The sequence below is a fragment of the Panthera uncia genome, chromosome B1, assembly GCF_023721935.1.
Source record: "Panthera uncia isolate 11264 chromosome B1, Puncia_PCG_1.0, whole genome shotgun sequence".
In the NCBI taxonomy this organism is placed as follows: Eukaryota; Metazoa; Chordata; class Mammalia; order Carnivora; family Felidae; genus Panthera; species Panthera uncia.
This window is the reverse complement of record NC_064811.1, coordinates 57,331,148-57,351,591: the sequence shown is the minus strand read 5'-3', so window position 1 is coordinate 57,351,591 and position 20,444 is coordinate 57,331,148. Positions and strand designations below refer to the sequence as shown.

The following is a 20,444-nucleotide window of genomic DNA, read 5'->3' as shown; positions in this document are numbered from 1 at the left end:
CATGGAGCTTGGAGATTCCTTCTAACCGTATCAGAAACACCAGACTGGGGCAGGAATAGAGGTGGGTGAGGCCTGAGAGGTACTGGCAGGTGGAAAGAATGTTCAGTTCACTTCCAACTTCCATAGCTCTAGCTAGATGGTGATGGTCACGGTGATAATAACATCAGTTAATTTTTCATCTATTAAAATCTTAATAGCTGGTATAAGCCTTTTATGTGCCTTACCACCTTATTTGAGCCCAGTTATTACCCTCATTTGACAACCTGTCAGCCTTAATTTTCATAATTTGCTTGCAGATGGCAAAATGTGCATCAGCTTGAAATGAGAATTCAAACACAGTGCTTTCCGACTCCAGACCTTTAGTACTCAACCATCATACCCTCCCTGCTCCCTTCCTTGCTTGGGAACTCAAACCACATTTGCATCAACCACAAGTACTCCAAAATTTTGTGTACCAGTTGTAGCTTGGGCTTAATTAGATTAGCTAAAGATTGCTGTGATATGTGCGAGCTTGTACTGTAGTCACTTGAGGTTTTGTAATGTTGATTGTGCTACTGAACGCTTTTGTTCTCTTACTGTTCTATAGTGTGGTCTTTGAAATGTGCTAGGGGCCTTTAGTAATCTCTAGGAGATGTTTGGGTATCATTCCACAACACATAGACAGATACCAAGCTGCCTGTCCTCAGTTGTGAGCTTCTGTGACTGAATACATGAAGGTATTAAGATGATCCCAGATCACAGACACAATGGCATACAGTGAAAGCACTCCCTCTCAAGAATCCACCTTCCCAAAAATAGCCATTGATTTTTTTTTTTTTTTCCTCCAAAGACTGTAGTATGCTGGGGACATTTAAGCATAGTTAAGATGCCACACCTGTGCCCCAGGGAACTTAAAATCTCTGAAAGGACATGACGGAAGCGTATAACTTTTCACCCATAGAGATTTTTGTAACTTTTATCCAGACAAAGCATGACAATGAGATCTAAGACACTTATACCATTGGTCTGTACTCTGGACAAGATAGCAGGGAAGGTTTCCTGGGAGAGATGGGCCTTGAGATAGGCCCTGTGGGTCAGGTTGGATTTGTATAAATAGAAAGCAGCAGTCCTTTCCCTGGGGGCGAACAGTTGAGTAGGACTTTAAAGGCAGGCATGATTAAGTTGGGTATAGTGAGCTCATTAGAATATTTCAATAGGCTAATACGGGAGATGATATTGCAAAGAAGTTAGGGACAAAGCGCAGAGGGCCTTCAATGACACTTCAGTTTTGATTTGGGTTCTGTTACCCCATCTTCAAGTTTCAGCTTCTTATTTTGTGAAGTCAGAGGATTTCATTAGTAGAGGTCTTTACGGCAATTTTCATGTCTAATATGGAAAAAAGCTATCAATTTTCTGAATCTGTTTTATCCTGATGTAATGATGGGCATTGAAACTATTGAGAGAGAACAACATAGCAATATTAATACCTAACGTTGACTGAGCCACTCTGGATTAGGCCACTTAATTGAAAAACATTTTTTTAAAATGTTTATTTATTTTTGATAAAGACAGAACACAAGCAGGGGAGGGGCAGAGAGAGAGGGAGACGCAGAATCTGAAGCAGGCTCCAGGCTCTTTGTCAGCACCAAAGCCTAACAGGGCCTTGAATTCAGGACCCATGAGATCATCACCTGAGTTGAAGTCAGCCTCTTAACCCATTGAGCCACCCTAGGCGCCCCTAGGCCATTTAATTTTGATGAGTCTATGAATGGGATGCTGTTATCCTCATTTTACAGATGAGCACTGACAAGAAAGTCTTAAGTGACCAAAATCACAAAGGTAGTAAGTAGTAGAATTTAAGCCTTTTATATGTGGGACTTTAAAATAGTTTTCCTGGCAGTAATTGAGACAGTATTTTGGTACAATTGATATAATATTTGGTAGTGAGAAATTATGTCAGGGACTTTGGATTTGGTACCTTGTTGGTTTGCAGTGTATAGCAAGGAGGACTTAAAGTGATTGGAAGAGATGGGATTAGTTTGAGAGCAATTTCTAAGAAGAAATCATGAGGACTAGAGTGATATTAAATGGGGCTGGGGGCTGGGGGTAGGGGGGAGTTGAAATAAAGTCAGTGTTCTAGCCTAGGGCTTTCCGAGACCCAGCACATCATGAACAGAAACAGTGAAGTCAGGAAGGCAAGCTGACTATTTAGGTGAAAATGAGAAATTTGTCTTAGATATTTTAGGGGTGCAGAGAAGGGACAACACATTATTCTAGACAGAGAACTGATATGTTTAAGTTTCAGTTTGAAGGAAGTGCCTCTTTTTTTTTAAACCTATATTTACTATTTGCCCATTATGTGCAAATACTTGGCTGAAACACAGACACGTGTTAAAAGTGTCCAGAGTCTCAGAAATGATAAAAATTTTGAAACGATTAGAAAATTCTAACATGGTTGACATTAAAATAGAAAGTCTGATCAGTTAAAAGGTCTTCAGGCATATGAAACACAGATTGCCTCCTCAAATACTTTGTAGGTTATGTTTAATATTTGTACGTGTGTACACACTATACAACTATCACACACACACACACACACACACACCCCAGAATGTGTTTTTTTCATTCAGCACAAAGAGGAAGAAGGCATCAAGTTAAACTCTCAAATGAGGAATTTAGAGAATTAATTTTCTGACAAGAAGAATTGTTAGTGTTAGGATTAGTCATCCAGTGAAGACGTGACAACACTTTTTCTTAAAGGTAGTTAGAGTTTCTGAGGAGATCCCGAATGTAAACATACCCCTCTTACTGGCTTGAGGGAACAGGTTAGAAATAGGAAATACAAAGATATAGTAAAAATATCTTTTGCAAATAAGGCTGGGGGAACAGGAGGCTCTCACTTTGATAGGAAGTGTGCTCCCTGGGTGGGGTGTGTCAGACCCCCCTGGGCTAGGGTAGGGCTCATCCCTGCTGAGGTGGAAGACAATGTGTCTCCTATCAGGATCCTTACCCGGAAGAAGAACGAGGAGGGAATCTCTGAGCTTTGCAAACTTCTTATTTTCCGAGACCTATCAATCATATACATCACTCTTCTTCATGAGGCAGGAAGTGGGGTGGGGGAGTTGGGGTGGGGGGGGGGGGTAGGGGCGTGGGTGGGGAGAAGGGTGAGGCAAGGGATGGAGAGGCCCAGAAGAGTCAGAGAATGATCTCTCTTCACAGAGAACAGGAGCAGGTTAAAGGCATTCCACCTCTAACTTAAAAAAAAAAAAAAAATCAATCTACTTGAGATGCCTTTATTGTAAGAAAGAGGCAAAGATGAGATGATTTTCAAGGTCTTTTTTTTCTTTTTTGACCTGAAGAGATATTCTGTGAATATCTAAAGGGATTGCGGAGTGGGACCGATTTCCTGCTGCTTGCTTCTAAGTCTGAAGGTCTCTGTGTCTGCACTCCAGGAGGTCGGTTTTAATGGTTAGATCTACTTTTTGGTCCTTAGTAGGTTAAATATAAGACCTAGATACTATGAAATGTTTGATTTACTGGTCAGCAAGAGTTGTGAGAAATAGGTACAACGTGTGCAAGCAAAATTCTGGCTATAGAAGGATATGACAACTTGTGTAGTTGGCTGTCTTTGCTTGGTGGTAAATTACTATTTGGGGAAAAGATGAAAGATGGTACCTTCTAATTTTAGGTACACCCTCAGGCTCAAACTTGGCTCTCATTCATTCATTCACAGGTATTTATTGAGTGACCTCAGGCTCTATTTTAGGCACTGGGGAACAATAGTAAAGAGAACAGGTAAAAATTTGTACCCTCCTGAAGCTTATATGTTAGTGGGAGAAACAATAAATAAGTAAACATAAAAACAAGTATAGGATGTCAGATCCTGACAAGTTTTGTGAAGAAAAGTAAAATGGCTAAGGGGATAGACAGGACACACCTCACTGAGAGGGCCACATTAAAGCAAAAACCGGAAGGAATGGACAGGTGAGTCATTCAGGTCACCTGGGAGGAGATCCCAGGGGAAAGCAAGCACAGTGAGTAACCTTGAGATGTGAGAATTCTCAGTGTCAGGCTGTGGGACAGAGTAAAACCCATTTTACTTTGGGTTGGATTTTGAGAAGAGTGCCTTGTCTTGCCACTTCAATGACTCTAGCCCTATTTTGAGGATAATTTATAAAGGGGAGGAGGAGTGGAGGCAAGGAGAACAGGTATGCGGCACATTCAAAACTGAGACCACTGGCTTGGACTGGGGTGGTAGCAGGGGTGGTGGTGAGCTACGGTCAGTGTTTGGAGATATCTTGAAGGCTGAGTCATTAGAATTTGTTGAAAGATTTGTTTTGTGAGGTGATAAGAGCTAAGGATAGTTTAGTCAACTTTTTGTTCTGAGTAGCTGGGAGGATAGAGTTGCCAATTACTGATTTGGGAGGAGAGACATAGGAAGTTTACTTTTGGAAATATTAAGTTGAGATGCTTAGGGAACGTCTACATGGAGAGGATCCATAGGCAATGGAGTTGACAACAGAGGAGCCCATGGATGAAGCCGGACCTGGAGATGAAGGATTGCGAAGGCACTCTCAAACTCATGGGATGGGATGAATTCACCATGCAGGGGAGGGTAGATGCAGAAGAGAGGAGTCCATGGACCAGGTCCTGCAGCACTGTGGTGTTAAGCCAGTCATGGGGGATGGAGGGGAGACCACTGAGGGAAGAGGAGAGCCAGAAGATGTCCTGGAAGCTAAAGAAAGAACGTATTTCAAGAAGGAAGGAGAGATGAGCTGGGTCAGAATCTGCTGATACGGCAAGTAAGGAGATAGAGTCTTGGCCATTGGTTTCAGCAAGATGGGGTCGCTAGTGACCTCTAGAGCCTAATTGGGTCAGGCTTAAGGAAGAGCAGGAATGGGAAGACAGGACTTGGAGACATCTGTTGTAGTCAGTCTTTTTAAGTGTTTTGCTATGAAGGGTAGTGAAGTGATGGGCTATCAGCTAGAGAGGACTGTGGCGTCAAGAGGGTTTTTATTAAAGATGGGAGATAGGATGGCAGCTTATTAGTCTGATGGTGGGAATGATCTAGTGAAGTGGGGAAACCAATGAGGAAAGAAGAGAGGACAGTTGCAGAAATCGTTTTTGCAAAGGCCAGAGGGGCTAGGATATGGTGCACAACTGGAGGATTTGCTCCTGGGTAAGATCACAGACAGCTCATCCACAGCACCTGGAGGGAGGTGGACCATGTGTGTGTAGACACCAGGCGGTTGGGGAAGGTTCACTGCATCTGAGTCCTGCTTGGGTACCTAGTGACCACAGTGTGGCTTTATAGTGGCTCTGCCCATTTGTGCTTGTAGAATTTATGGCCCACGAAAACCTTTACATACCTATTGCTGTGGCCCTCAGCCATCTCTGCTGACAGTTGTGTAGTTTCACATTTTAAAATTGCACATGGACAATATTTTAATGCGTAGCCAACTTACATTTAACAGTAGCTAATATGTATTGCATCTTCTGCATAATCGCATAATCTCATTTAAACCTCTTTCTAAGTCTGTGAAGTTGGAACTATTACTAGCCTCCAGGTAACACCTGAGGACACTGAGCCTAAGAGAAAGCAAAGTTCTTTGTTTTGACTTAACTTGCTTCCTGACAGTGTGGTTCCTTCCTTAACCACAGGCTGTGCTGCTTTGTGGAAGTATTTGGACCTATGAAGTGTGTCATTTCTAATTATAGTAAATTGACACTGGACATAATTTAATTTGCTTGTGTAATTATAATCTGAGATTAAAATACTTTTGATAGCTTTGAGTTTTCCTCACCCCCCCGCCCCCTTTTTTCTCCCAAAGACGGAGGATTTGAGAGCCTTTTACAGAAATGTTTGAAGCTACGCTGGAGGAAAAATTGGTTGGCTGGCTGCGAGTAGACAAGACGTTGTCATTCGTGTGGTGGGTTTCCTTTATAAGTCAGATCTTAAATTAGAAATCAGCAGCAAGATGTTCCATCTATTCTGAAGTGAGTAAGAGCACAGGAGCATGGTCTTCAGTCAAAATGATCACAATTGAAATTTTCCTTCGGCTTCTTGCTTGCTATGTGTCAAGCCTTCCGGGCTTGCTTTCTCATTTGTAACCCAGGGATAATAACATCTACCTACTGTGATTGTTGTGAGAATGAGGGATGGGAGAGTCTTGAGCATAAAGCGCAGTGCCCAGTATTTATCCTGCCAATAAAGGCAGGTAACCTGGTAGCTCCTGTGTCAGTTCTGCCAGCTACTGTCCAGGGGGACGGTGGCCTGAGGGTTTACTGAGTGCATCTTTTCCCTTGGTTACCTTACTTCCCAACTGGAGGATTACCCATGGCAGGTTTAATTTCAGCAGTGTGTCTTATGTGTGCATGTTTGGAATGATTTGTCACTTAGCATCAGAGAAGACAAGGCTCTAAAGAAATAGGCCGTCTTTATTTTGAATAAAAATGCAGAGCATACTGTCTGACAGTGGAAAAATGGAACTGTCCCAGAGAGTCTGGGATGCATGGTTTGCTGTAAGCCTGCGGCTCTGCGTGTCCTCGTGGGTGTGGAGGAGTCTCCTTGAATTCTCCCTAAATTTTCTAGTGGTCCGGTCACTTAATCCAGGCATCAGTATATTGTCTAGACTTTGGTTGTGTGAATTCCCTTCAGTGGAGATGGGAAATCTCCTTCCCTTGAAAGAGTAAACACATGGTTAGAGAACAAGTTATAACTGGGATTACTTGTGCAGCCAGACACCCCTGGGCCTTGGGTAGTTTGTCTTGTGAGTTAGAGTGTCGCAGCACAGACAAAGCAAGGGCTCTCTGGTGACCTGCATCACTAACTTAATACGTGTTAAACAGATCTTACCGACAGGAGACCCTGGCATGTACAGAATCTTGTATTAGATGACATCGGAATTAGCAAGCTGAACGGGGAAGTTTCTCGTCCTTAAGGAATTGAAACTTAAATTTGGGACAGGCTTTGTCAGTCCCCATCCAAGATTCTGATTCATCACTTACTGTGGAAACCGTCCCCTCCATCACTCTGCTCCTGTGATGCTTGAGTCTATTCCATAAAATTTAGAGTTCTTTCTATAAACCAGAAGCGACAAAAGTATTCCCCATGGATTTGGCTGTAAGAGAGGCCACATCTTTTGGTCTGTGCTTACGCTGATGCCTCGCGTAAGTCTTCGGCTGTGATAGAGCCTACGAAACAGGGATCGTGTGCTGTCGCTGCCAGTATTGGAGTCGGCCTTCACTTTACTCTGTGATATGACAGTCCTCACTCCTCTGCCTAGTAAATATTTACAGCAGGGTCATTTGATCTGTGCACTTGATAAAGAAGCATATTTTATTTAAATACATTGGTCACTATAAATGGCATAATGATAACAAACATGCACTCAAAGAATTTCCAAGTTGCAAAATACCTTCATTTGTCTTCTGGTATTTTATACATTGTTTGAAGTATTTCAAATACAGGAAAACAATGAAAATATTCTGTAAGGATACTTTCAGATCATAGGTTGTAGGTTCAGTTATGAGGCATTACACTTTCATTTATTGGATGACATACACGCAATTCCTCTAGGTGAGAAGTATTTGTGGATCATATCATTTTTTTCAGGGTACTTTTACACACTGCAGGACTGGTCTTAGGCTAGAATCATGAAGGTGGGGAGCTTTTTAACTTCTGTTACCAGATTTTGCTTGCCTTCTTTTCTCGAAAATCTTTGTCCTCCTCATTTTCTTTTCCAGTATCCATGGTCTTTTGCTTCAGAATCATTTCTAGTAAGGGATAAGTGGTTTATTCAATGTGCTATCTTTCTCAAGGATGTTTGCATTTTAGCAGACATAACACATTTGGCTAAACTAGGGGAATTAATTGTGAAATTAAGCTTAACATGTAGGTGGTCACTTGTGCTGTAAGTAAGGTAGGCCCCAAATACACATCCATATTAAAATGAGTATTGGAGCACCTGGGTGGCTCAGTCAAACCTCCGACTTCAGCTCAGGTCATGATCTCACAGTTCGTGAATTCAAGCCCCGCATCAGGCTCTGTGCTGACAGCTCAGAGCCTGGATCTTGCTTTGGATTCCGAGTCTCCCTCTTACTCTACCCCTCCCCCGCTAGTGCTCTGTCTCTCTCTCTTTCTCTCAAAAATAAATAAGTGTTAAAAAAATTAAAAAACAAAAACAAAAAACAAGTATCTGTCCCACATAAGGAATATGGTGCAAAATGACAATGCCATTTGCTCTTAACTAACCCGCATCTCCATGTTCAATTTATAGATTATGATTTCTACTTTTTTTACCCATTCTTCTCATTTTCTAAAAATGTTCTGTGATTTATGGAGCACAACTCAAATGTAGCAGAATGAGTGTATGGGCTTTGGAGTATAACTTGGATTCATATCTGAGCTCTACAGTTGCTTGACCTTGGACACATACTTCCTGAATCTCAGTTTCCTCACCTGTGAAGTGTGATTGTTAGGGTTGTTATGATGGAAAAAATATGTGTAAACGACAGCACCATAAACTACAGTGTATAAAGTATAGGCCTATGGTAAATGCAACATAAGGTTGCTATTTTAATCAGTAATACTTCTAGGAGTCTTAAAGGGAAAAAATAAAACAATCAAAAAATTTCCTCTACATAATAACAAGTTTGTTAAACATTTGTAGCAGGTGTCAGTTGTGCCAGTAATAAATTAATTGGGAGCATGTCTTGATTATAAGCAAGCCAGATATAGTTTATGGAAACTTATTATATCCTCAAACATGTAATGTGATATGAATATTCACATTGTAATACATTTTTTAAAATAAAATGATTCATTGAACACAGAGTTACAGAAATATATTTGAGAAATGATTTAAGTTCCCAAAATTTCATACTTAGGAGATGGTTCGGGAACATATATATTTTGCAAATTGAGGTACAGTCTTGTGAGGTGGGCACTTTATGCCTATGTTATGTCCTCCTGTGTTCTCTTGTTGCACAGGCTTCTACAATTCTATTTTTCACCCTACAGATTTACCAAAATTAAAGAGACAGAGAGAGTATGAGCTGGTGACTCCAGTCAGCACAGATTTTGAAGGACACTATCTCTCCCATATTCTTTCTGCAAATCACAAAAAGAGGTCAACGAGGGACGTGTCTTCCAACTCTGAGCAATTGTTCTTTAACATCACAGCATTCGGAAGAGACTTTCATCTGCGACTAAAGCGCAACACTCAGCTGGTAGCTCCTGGGGCTGTTGTGGAATGGCATGAGACCTCTCTGGTGCCTGGGAATATAACCAACCCCAATAATGATCATCAAGCAGGAAATGCTTCAGAAAGAATCTGGAAAACAGAACCTTTGCAGACTAACTGTGCTTATGTTGGTGACATCATGGACATTCCAGGAACCTCTGTTGCCATTAGCAACTGTGATGGTCTGGTAAGACTTATTCCCTTTTGTGCGTGTGTGTTTGCAGGTGTTAGGGAGTGCAGCATGGTTTCCAGGGTGGCTTAGTAGGTAGAGGTAGAAAGGAAGTCTTATTGTTATATTCTAAGTTCAGGAAGAAGCATTAGAAAGCATTTTACTGTCAAAGATGTGTACGTTGGCTTAATTTTGACATGAAGACAACATTATTCCAAGAAACAAAAGATAACCTGTTTTTATCTTTTTTTTTTTTTTTTTTTTTTTTGCTTATATTTTCACTTGTGTTACCTTGGGGAATTTTATTTCCTTATTTCTTTCAAAGCATTATGAAAATTTTCTAAAGAAATGTAAATTCCTCCAAAATGATAGTATTTCACTTCTTATGTGGAAACTTTGGATATCTTCTTAAAGAAAGTATTTTGAATGCATTCTTTCACTTCCCCACAGAATGCTAAAATGGGAAATGAGCAGATACTTTGTCAGAATTTGTTCAAATAGCATTACTTTACAAACATGAGATGTAGTTCTTTCTGCATTGCGGCTTTGAATCAGTTTTTTCTTTATTTTCAAATAAAATACCCATATGTTGCTCTTCAGTTTTGTTGTTGAGGCCAGTAGTAACTGACCCTTCTTTACATACCCCGCAGATGTGAAATATTTTTATTTGTTTTGTATCTCCAGATGCCATTTGAAAAGTGTGTCAGTGTTTATGCCTCTTCCATCCACAGTTGACTCCAAGTCGTTGTTCAAAAAAGCAACCATTTTTCTATCTATGGTGGCCAGGCTGCTGTTTCTTGGGAGTTCAGAGCTATTCCCTTTGTTTTGTCACTCTCCTGGGAGTTCTCAAAATATTCCTTGTGTTCCTGCTTGTGATTATTCTACCTTGGCTGGTCTTCCAACAATACCATTAATTTTTTGCTATTGTTGTTTGTTCTATGCATAGGCCCAACCCAGAGGAGTTATGATACATATGTTTTATCAAATGCTAGTTAGGTCATTGTTTTAGGCTTTTTTTCTACAGTCTTGTACTGCCTCCTGATGTTCTGTAGGCTTTTAAAAGCCCGCACAGAAAACTGAATAGAACAGGTCCATGTTTTCAAGTTGGATTCCATTAGGTTAGGATCTATATATATATATGCTCACATTTGGTGCTAGGTGGTATTCTGGGGTCTGAAGGCATAAGGAATCTCTCAAATTCTTCTCATTCTACACAAAGGTTGAATAGATGGGAATTATGAAGTCACTGACTGGGAAATAAAGAAACACTTTCTAGAGGAATAAGTTTAAAGTAATTCATTGAGAGAGCTTGATTCAGTACTACTAAGATATAAAAGAAAATAAATTATATAAAAGGTACTGTTTTATAATACTTGTAAGTAAAATATATTGAGTGTAAAACTTAATTCAGTGTTATTTTTTAGTTTTCTAGCATAAAAAAGTGTGTACTTTTTATTTTCCTAGTTAAGATTTGAGATGTGGGATATTAGCTTGAAAATCAGTTTAAGGAAGGTAAAAAGGCAAAGAAAGCATTTTTAAACCTGACCGAGAAATCAGTATTTTTCTTACTGTACAAGTCAAATGATCTAATCACAGAGACAGAATCTGGGGCAATAACACATTGTTATAAGGAAGAGGAAAATATAGAGTAGGAATGAATGTTAATTATTAGGATTCTTTAATTTCTCACTTTTAAGATACAGTGTAAACATGTATACATGGATGTTGAGTGCGTGTCTGTACTACATTGCAAGTATTCATTTGTTCCATTATTTGACCCATCAATTAATTAATTAAATAATATTTGTGGGAGCCAGTAATGGACCGAGTGCTATTCTAGGCACTGTGAAATGGTGAAAGGAATAATGGTTACCATCCTACAGCTCAAAGACGTCAAATTTGCCATAGAATTTAAGTGTCAAAATATTTGGCATATGTATGTAGAGTAGCGTTGTGTTTAACTTGAAAAATTGTAGTTAAGGAAAATATCTTCTGGAGAGAGTTTATGGATAGGGCAGAGTTTTGAGCCAGAGATAAGTGGCTCAGACCTTCAGCTTGATCCAGGAAAAGGGTGGGTCTGGCCTGCAGAGAAGGCAGTGCTGACGATGTGGGTATGTGAAATGAGGCCTTTTCTAGAGTTTCCAGCTCAGAGTAGCCATGTGCCAGGAGGAGGAGTGAAGATGAGGGCAGGAAGAGCAGTGAGCAGGGTCATGGAGAGCACATCACCAGACTGGAGGGATAACACCAGGACCACTTTATTGAGCTGGGGACAAATTCAAAGAATTGCAGGATTGCATTGGATGGGATAAGCCCTTAGCAGAGATGAAGTAGGAAGTTTAATTGAAGGGAATGTAAATAAACTTGGCTGATTCCTGAGCCCATTTTCCCCTTTAACTGGCAAGGAAGGGATTTAAGCTTGACCTTTCTTGACCTTAGAAAAGGAAGCTGGGATACTGAGATAACATAGATGCCTGAGGATTAACCTGATGGGCTATGAAGCCATTGCCCTGGGAGGCTCTGATTTTTTAAAAATATTTTTTTTAAAGTTTTTTATTTTCAGAGAGAGAGAGAGAGAGAGAGAGAGAGAGAGAGAGAGAGAAAGAGAGAGAGGGAGACAGAATCCAAAGCAGGTTCCAGGCTCTGAGCTGACAGCACAGAGCCCAACATGGGGCTCGAACCCACGAACTGTGAGATCATGACCTGAGCCAAAGTCGGATGCTTAACTGACTGAGCCACCCAGGTACCCCTGGGAGGCTCTGATTATAATCGACCAATGGAAAAATCCCAGCCCAGCAAGTATATAGTTAAGTCTCTACTGAAGCTCTACCTGGACTAGAAGTGTAATCCTTTTGGTTATGTTGATTTTAGATGGCATTCCAGTGATCTGACTTTCTACATGTGTCCTTTCAAGCTGTTGCCTATAAGAAACAGCCATAGGTATTTATTTTTCACTAAGATTGGGGGCTCCATAGCAAGGCCTTCTGAGTGAAACGCCTTACATCTCTTTTCTCTTATGTAACCTGTGGCATGCTATGTGAGTTTGAAATGGGCCTCACTCTTTAGAATTAGTTTGTAGTAAAGAATGCTTTAATTTAATTTAAAAACCAATGGTCCTCAAAGTGTGTCTACAGATTCAGGCTTGTGAAAAGAGAAATACCAAAAGTGAGACTATATATATAGAAACTCTTATACCAATTTGACAATTATTGTATTTGCATTGGGCCTGATAATAAAATAAAAATGGGGCTTGTGTTTTGCGTTTTATCATTTAATTTTTCTAGTAATTAATTTTTGTTGTATTTTACAAAATAGTCCAAGACCAATTGGGAGAAAGAAAATGGTTTCTTCACCACAGATAGTTTACAAAGCAAGCAATGACACTTAGGTGTTTTTACTCCTCTGGACATCAGATACTTGACTGAAATAGTAAGGTATAGTCTACCTATCCCAGTCAACTATATGAAATGATCACAGGAAAGGTACTTTAATATAGGTGTTATTGAAGAGGACAGAAAAATGCCTTGAGTGACATATCCAAAGCCAATGTCTAGAATTCGATCTAGACATAGATATGCATAGTAACTAATATATTACTCTCTGGGTTTCTGAAATCAGCATCAGAGTCTTCTGCAGAAAGGAATTGACACTGGTTCTTATCCAGTGTGTCCAAGAATAATATCTGTTCCTGACTAGTGTGACCTTTTCCTGTTCTTTGCAAGATGATCAGTTATGAGTGACTACTGATTCTTTACCATTTACAGCTTTTTCCTGCTCTAGTCTATCCTACTTATAGGTAAGACCTATTGAGATGTTTAGTCATTGAATTGCCCCTGCTTTCTGATAGCATCCAAAAGAGAACAAAGCCCCGCTTCTCTAGACTTCCCCCAAATTACCCAACGGAAGCCTGAGTCCTGCTAATAGGTTCTTTCTAACGCTCTCTTACTGAAATGCTCGTGGTTCCCTCTGGTGTGCATTCTCCCTCCATGCAACATGTAATAAACCCAGCTCGTCCACTACAGATGTGCTGCTGGTGGTCTTTGGCTAGAGGGTGTTGACGTGCTTTACCTCTCTGCTTCTACATTTCTGAAATTTCACACACTTCTTAGTGGGAAGACACTTCTGGCTGAGAATCTCAGCTGAAAATAGATTTCTTTATTCCACAGAGCCCTGGCATTTATTCTGTAACACCATTAAATCTCCCCTGTGAGCAGTGGCAGCTCACAATCATATTTTGTGGTCTATAAATGTGCCAAAATAAAGGGTTGTTTGGTTAGTAGGCTTTATTTCATGTATTTCATAACATAAGGAAACTGAATTTCTCTAGACTTGCTGGAACAATATTGCTATGTTAATTCCCCTGGATTATCATCAGAGGGAACTAGTTGGGAGTGGAAGAGCTGACTGGTAATGGTTTTCCTGGGTTATCCAGCTCAGTGATTTCCTTGTGGGCTGGGCTTATGATCAAGGGAGTGTATCTAGGACAGAAGTTTTCAGCATTTCAGAAGAACATTTGGAATTCTCCCTTCAAATGAAATCACTAGGGGTTATCTAAGAAAGTAATGGGTAAAACGGATAAGCTCAGGAAAGGCCTGGTTGAAACACAGTTGGGAGATACTCTCTCCTGGTGTCTCTTCTTCCTGACTCCTCCTCACTTCCGACCACTTGGAGGCTCCCTGAGATCTCCGACAGGGATCTTCACTCTTAGGGCCGAGGGTCTTGGAAGCTTGAGGTTAACAATTTGGAAACCATAAATGGTACCCCTTTCCTGAAATATCTCATAGTCACATCTGGTTAATAATGATGGCATTTTATCTTTTGTAGACTTGGGGAATGGCCAGATGAAGTCTTTGAGGACAATTGCAAACCATTAAGAAAATAGCCTTAAGATTTTCCTGCCTTAATGGGGCTCCTGGGTGGTTCAGTCGGTCAAGTGTCTGACTTTGGCTCAGGTCATGATCTCGTGCTTCGTGGCTCTGTGCTGACAGCTCAGAGCCTGGAGCATGCTTCGGACTCTGTGTCTCCTTCTCTCTCTGCCCCTCCTCTGCTCGTGCTCTGTCTCGCTCTCTCTCAAAAATAAATAAACATTGAAAAAATTAAACAAGAAAAGATTTTCCTGCCTTAAGACTTTTGCTTTGGGATTTGGTCCCCTCAAAAAGATGTTCTTGCCAGGCCTATTTCAGTAAGTCTAGCTGCAGATGCACTTTTTAAAAAGTCTATCTAAAATGTATTATGAGCCAGTGTGCCTGGGATTAAGAATATTTGACCAGTGATTGTAAATACAGCTCAATCTAATGAAACAGATGTTTGATACTAAAAACAGATACAAGTCTCTAGTTATTTATAGTGGATTTAGAAAAGAGCGTTTTTGAGGGCTGATCTTTAGATGCTGACATTTGAACATCTGCTTTTATGAGAAGAACCTGATGGGTGAAGGCCTGTCACCTCCCTGGGAACATGTCTATGAAAGGTGTCATTTTTTTTTTTTTTTTTTTTTTTTTTTTTTTTTTTTTTTTGATGGGACAGGGGGAGATCTGTATGTTTATGGTTTACATGCAGATTTCAGAGACCTGAGAAGGTTGCAGGAAAAAAGGACTGAAACCTTGTTTTATCCCCGGGCACCTACACCAGGCTGTTTGAGCAATACAAGACTAGATAAAGCTCAAAGCCCCCATACCCTTTAATTTCCAGAAACAGAAGGACAAAAACAGCAGCTGACACTGGCCCCTTTCAAAATGAAGAATGGATGGAAGTTCTCGAGTTCAATTAGTCTGGGAGAACCAGTACCCCGACAGGCCTCATTGCTTCTTTCCTGAGATTTGGTTAAGCTGTGACCCTTTGGGAGCTGACAGTACTTACCTTAGTTGTGTGTCCCCGCTTATGCCAGGTGTGCATGGTTGGATACATCTCCCACTCTGCCTCCTTTCTCAGATATATAGGCAGCCAGTGTGTGCATATCCGGGGGAAAGAGGCAAGGTTTGGCATCGTCCTTGATCGTTTTCACATTTTGTATCTGATTTGCATAAGTCGAAAATCATACATATGTCAAGTCTTTCCCGATTTTTTTGGCTCTATTTCTCCTGTGTGATTTAGTTGATCTTCTACAAAGAATATCCAAGGACGCGGGCTTGGAATAAAGTAGGAAGTGGAAAAAAAAAAAAAACCATCAGAAGTGTTTTTAAATTTAAAAAATATTTCTTTATAATAGCTTTTTGTAGTTCATCTCCATTTTTATCTCAATTTTCTATATAAATATCACCGGTTCAGTGCTGATTATTTGCTTTACATCATTTTGATTATGATTTGTTTTTACTTTATGTCCTTTCACTTTGGTGTAGTAAATTTATAAAAAATTAAATTTAAAGATGAGTTAAAAAATCGGGGGAAAATGTAAAGATACTGCTGCAAACCTGTCTGTGGACAGACGTGGACAAACAAAATAAAAGCAGCAGCAGAGGTACTTTTTCTTTCTGCTGTCAGCTTGGGAAGTAATGCTGCTTCTTCTTGCCAGTGTCTTGACAACCATAACTTCATTAAAACTCTAATACAGATTTTTTGAAGATAGTCAAGACATGCCTTAAAACTGTGAAAATAGTGCTGACCACATCTGAAAGTACCTTCTGCTAGTAAATCACCATAAAACAAGAACAAAAGGACATCCTGGTGTTGATATGATGCCCTTGTGCATAATCATGTTTTGAGGTCAGAGTTCTTGCTAACTAAATCCAGCCTCAAAGTTTTCAACTTTGAAGAAACTGTGTTATTCTTTTGACTTAATCTTTGCTTCCAGGAATACTGATCCCAAGTTAAAGCATTTTGAAGCACTGGGGTATGTAAAGTGCTGTACCTATTGCTGTGGTAAATAGTGAGGGAAATCAGGCATAGCCTTTGTCTCCCGAGGGCTCTGGAAATAAGATGTGCAAAAGCAGAACCGAAGTGCAAGGCAGAAAGTTTTATATGTTGTAAGACTAGACCAGATGAAATGTGAGAGCTTGGATGGTGGAACAATGATTTCTGCCTGGAAGGACGTTAGAAGGCTTCTTGGAGGAAGCAATATTTGTGAAGCAAGAGAATTGGAAAGGTGAGCATTTATGTTACAGTGATCCCTGATGATGGCGGGGACGGGATGGGTAGGAGGAGGAGCCTCTGAGGAACATAGGGGTCTTGTTGGAGGTCCACCTATGATGGCCCTAAGAACAAAGGGGAAAAGGGGAAGTTGATTTCATGAACTTTGTAACATATAAAACCAATACAGAGGAGGGCCAGTATTAATCCAAATACAGGGCCAGACGATACAAAAGGGAGAAAGAAAAAGGAGCATACATCAGTGACTGTGTCATTGAGATTAGCAAGTTTGCATGGGTATTCAGGATGGAAGGTGGGCAAGATTCTTGTTTCTTAATTATGTTGCTTTTCTTCATAGAAAAGTCATGAAGTCATGAGGCCTTTTTGTGTGGAGTTTAGGGAGGTTTTTTCTTAGTCACTTTTTTTCTAGAATTTGTTCCCTAAATTTTATCCCAGAGGGTTATGAAATTTGACTTTGAAAAATCTGACTTCTCAGATCTTCGTCCAGGTTCTTCAACTTTTCAAGTTTGATCAGTGATTGTGCCATTTAGGAAGCTTCCTGCTTAGACTATTATTTTTTCCATCTGAAATGTTTTCCTCACTTTCTTATTATATTTACTCTATGTTCATATCCTCTACTTCTTTTCATTCTCCAAGGAGTGTTCCTAATGTCATTTTAGTGGTATCAGCAAAACCTTGGATTGCGAGTAACTTGTTCTGCAAGTGTTCTGCAAGGCAAGCAAACATTTCTAATACATTTTAACTTGATGATTGAGCAATATCTTGCAATATGAGTAGTACCTGATCCCGAATGTCACATGATCATAACGGAGCCAATGGTTCTTGAAATTCTCTTTGATATGCGAGTGCTTTGGAATACAAGCATGTTTCTGGAACAAATTATACTCACAAACCGAGATTTAACTGTATTTGTTTACAATGCACTACTATAAAGATAGTAAAAAAAAATTGATGGGGTGATGGGTGGCTCAGTTGGTTAAGTTTCTGACTCTTGATTTTGGCTCAGGTCATGATCTCACGATTTGTGAGTTTGAATCCCACATCGGGCTCCTTGCTGACAGAACGGATCCTGCTTGGGATTCTTTCTCTCCCCCTTTCTCTTTCCCTTCCTTGCTCATCCCCCCCCCCCCGCCCCTCAAAATAAATAAATAAACTTAACTTTTTTTTTAAAAAGAAAGTAAAAAATTTGAGCATAAAGAGTAATTAGATCAGCTTGACTTAAGTCTCAAAAAAGAAAACAAAAATAACTGAATAGATGCATTATATTTGATATTAAATCTCATCTTGTATCATTTATAGTATTTGTACTCTGTAGCTATATATGTATTTGTGTGTATATAGAAATATATACATGCACAGACACACACATATAAACACATATGCACACATCTTTATGGCAAGCCATAGAAAAGGGAGAGAAAATCAGTGTTTAATAAAATACTTTGATTTAAACACCAGTGACAGAATTTGATGTTAGGTCGTAGAGTTGGTGGCAGAGCTATATTGGCATGTGGGTCTAGTGGCAACAAAGCCCATGACAGTTCTATTACCACAAGCTACCTAAATGTGCTTCTCACAATGTGGTTTGTTGACAAGAATGAACGACTTGAATTGACTTGTATGTTTTTAACACCGCTGGAATAACAGCAGTGTTAATCAGAAATACAATTGAAAAGTGAGGTTTTAACCTATTGTTGTTAGTCTACAACAGTGAAATTGCAAAAAATTTTGGGATAGAAAATCTATTGTACTTTTTATTCAGGTAGTCAGACTTTGGGAATTCTTTGTCTCTAAAACAAGGGACTTTGATCACCTGGTGTTTTTTTTTAATTATTTTCAAAAGAGTTGATTAATTTTTAAGCAATACCAGACTACACTAAATGTATCAACACATTACCATTAGTCTTAGTGTGGTTTGTGAGTCCTTTGATAAACAAGTTCAAATCTTCCATAATTGTAATACATTTCTGAAAATTCTAGTTTATTGATTAAAGAAAAAGGGATATATAAGTGCACTGAGGTCTAACTTCAGAGTTAGTAATGTTAAAAAAAAAAAAGGACATTATATATAGCCTGATATGTTTGGAAAAGCATTATCTAGATTGTTATAGCCTACTTTTATAAAATGCTTACAAGGTGTTCGGTTTGGAGTTTTGTAATGAAATCGATAAACACCAATGAAGAGGAACCCCAGCTAAGCTATTTAGAGTTATGATACTATGAAACAGTTCAGTTTGGAAAAATGTAACTACTGTTGGTGACAGAAGTCAACACCTGTGAAATGGTTGAGGGAAACGGCTCATGGCAAGAGTGGGCATGGCGTCAGGGTAGAATCAGACAGACTTAACTCCAGTTCCCGTTCCACCACCTACCAGCCTGTGACCTTACACAAGTGATTTAACTTTTTGGAGGTGTCTTTCCTTCAGTAAAGTGGACGTCATGTCAAGGCTTTTCCAAGAATGTTAGGGCATCTTTCACACAACCTTGTGCTTAGGAAATTGAAGATTATTACTGTTGTCCTTTTCCTTCTTTAATCAATTTAAAATTATTTGTCCTTGATATTTTGTGATTCATAATATTAGTAATGGTTTTAGTTCGCAAAATAAATACTGCAGGTGGCCAAGTCAGCCTGTGACCTAATTTATGGAAAATTCTATCCTCTCTGAAGTGAATACCTTGGTGAAAATCCTGTAACGTTCACATCACCTTCTCCACCTGAAGCAGGGCTCCTTTATTATCAGCTCTTGAGAGATACTCTAACTTTTGCCCTCCTGAAGACCTCTAAGGATGGGAAATTCACTACTCTCCGTCTTATTTATATGTAGCTCTGCCCGATAGAGGAAGTCCTTTCTTAGGTTCTACTTAGAAATATGAGGTAAAGACACCTTGTTCCACTTACTAGGTTTTTCAGAGTTGAGAAAGATGTAGTAAGCATCCATGATTGGCTTCCTATTGTTATTGTAATACTTTTGTTTTATGCAGATGACCACTCAGCTGTTTCAGTGTACCTACCATGCAGGAAACTGCTTCAGGAAAATTTCCCTTTAGTCACGTGATATAGCCCATACTCCAGCTAGAATGGAATTAACCAAGCATAAGTCATAATTTTAACATTCCTCTCATGCTTTTTGTTTTGGGAAAATATTTATATTATGAACCTCAGAGTGATACATTTTTTAGGATAGTGATAAAGAGGTCTATGGCATTAGGTGATGTAAGACTGTTGTTCAGAGCCTTGCCAATCTTGTTCATTTCTTATCTGTTTTATTAGGTGATGGCGGTCAATATGCTTTCTTATATCAATTTTTTTTCCAGTCCAGAGTATTCCTTAAAACAAATCACAATCACAGCAAAGTATATGCATTTTCTACAACTCTGTGAGGCAGTTGAGGGGAATGGAGATAAAGGTGGCATGATGGGTCTCTAGCTCCAACTATCAGAAAATTCGTTTTTGAGCGTAAGTGGCATTATCAAAATAGACTTTTGGGGTCCTGGTGAATTTCTGATCAGCTGATTTTAACTCCAGTTTAAAACGTAATAGATTTCTTGAAGGCCTACTTCTGTCTGGTGATGTCCCTAAAAGTGAAAGATTGTTATAGATTGAGAAGACTGTGCTATTAGATGCTGGGGTGTCATATGAACATAGTGGGACCCGGTCTGAGCACGTGAAGTCCAAGAGAAAACGAACAACAGCACTTAGTGAGAGATTCTGCAAATGTTAGCAACCCAGACCCAGTGGGAAAAGTTTCATTTAGCATTATCTGTGAAACAGGATGCTTTTAACATAGTGATTAGAATCTTGGGCTAATACTTCCTTTAAGCTTGTGGGATACTTGATCTTGCTTTAGAGGGTGCCAATATTTTCTGCTTTCCTGCCTGGTTTCATACACTCCTTTATTTTTCATACCTGGCTCCGAGGATGGTCTTAACTGGCTGCTAGGACAAGAAAACAGACCAGAAAGAATGAT

General features: G+C 39.7%; 1 protein-coding gene across 1 annotated transcript in view; it reads left to right on the top strand.

Moving 5' to 3' along the window:
* The window catches only part of ADAMTS3 (ADAM metallopeptidase with thrombospondin type 1 motif 3), a 258,079-nt gene that overhangs the window by 12,460 nt on the left and 225,175 nt on the right, over positions 1–20,444 (top strand). Inside the window, exon 3 of the mRNA XM_049630608.1 lies at positions 9,002–9,411. Within this exon, the coding sequence (XP_049486565.1) occupies positions 9,002–9,411 (410 nt within the window). The remainder of the gene's footprint in view (positions 1–9,001; positions 9,412–20,444) is intronic.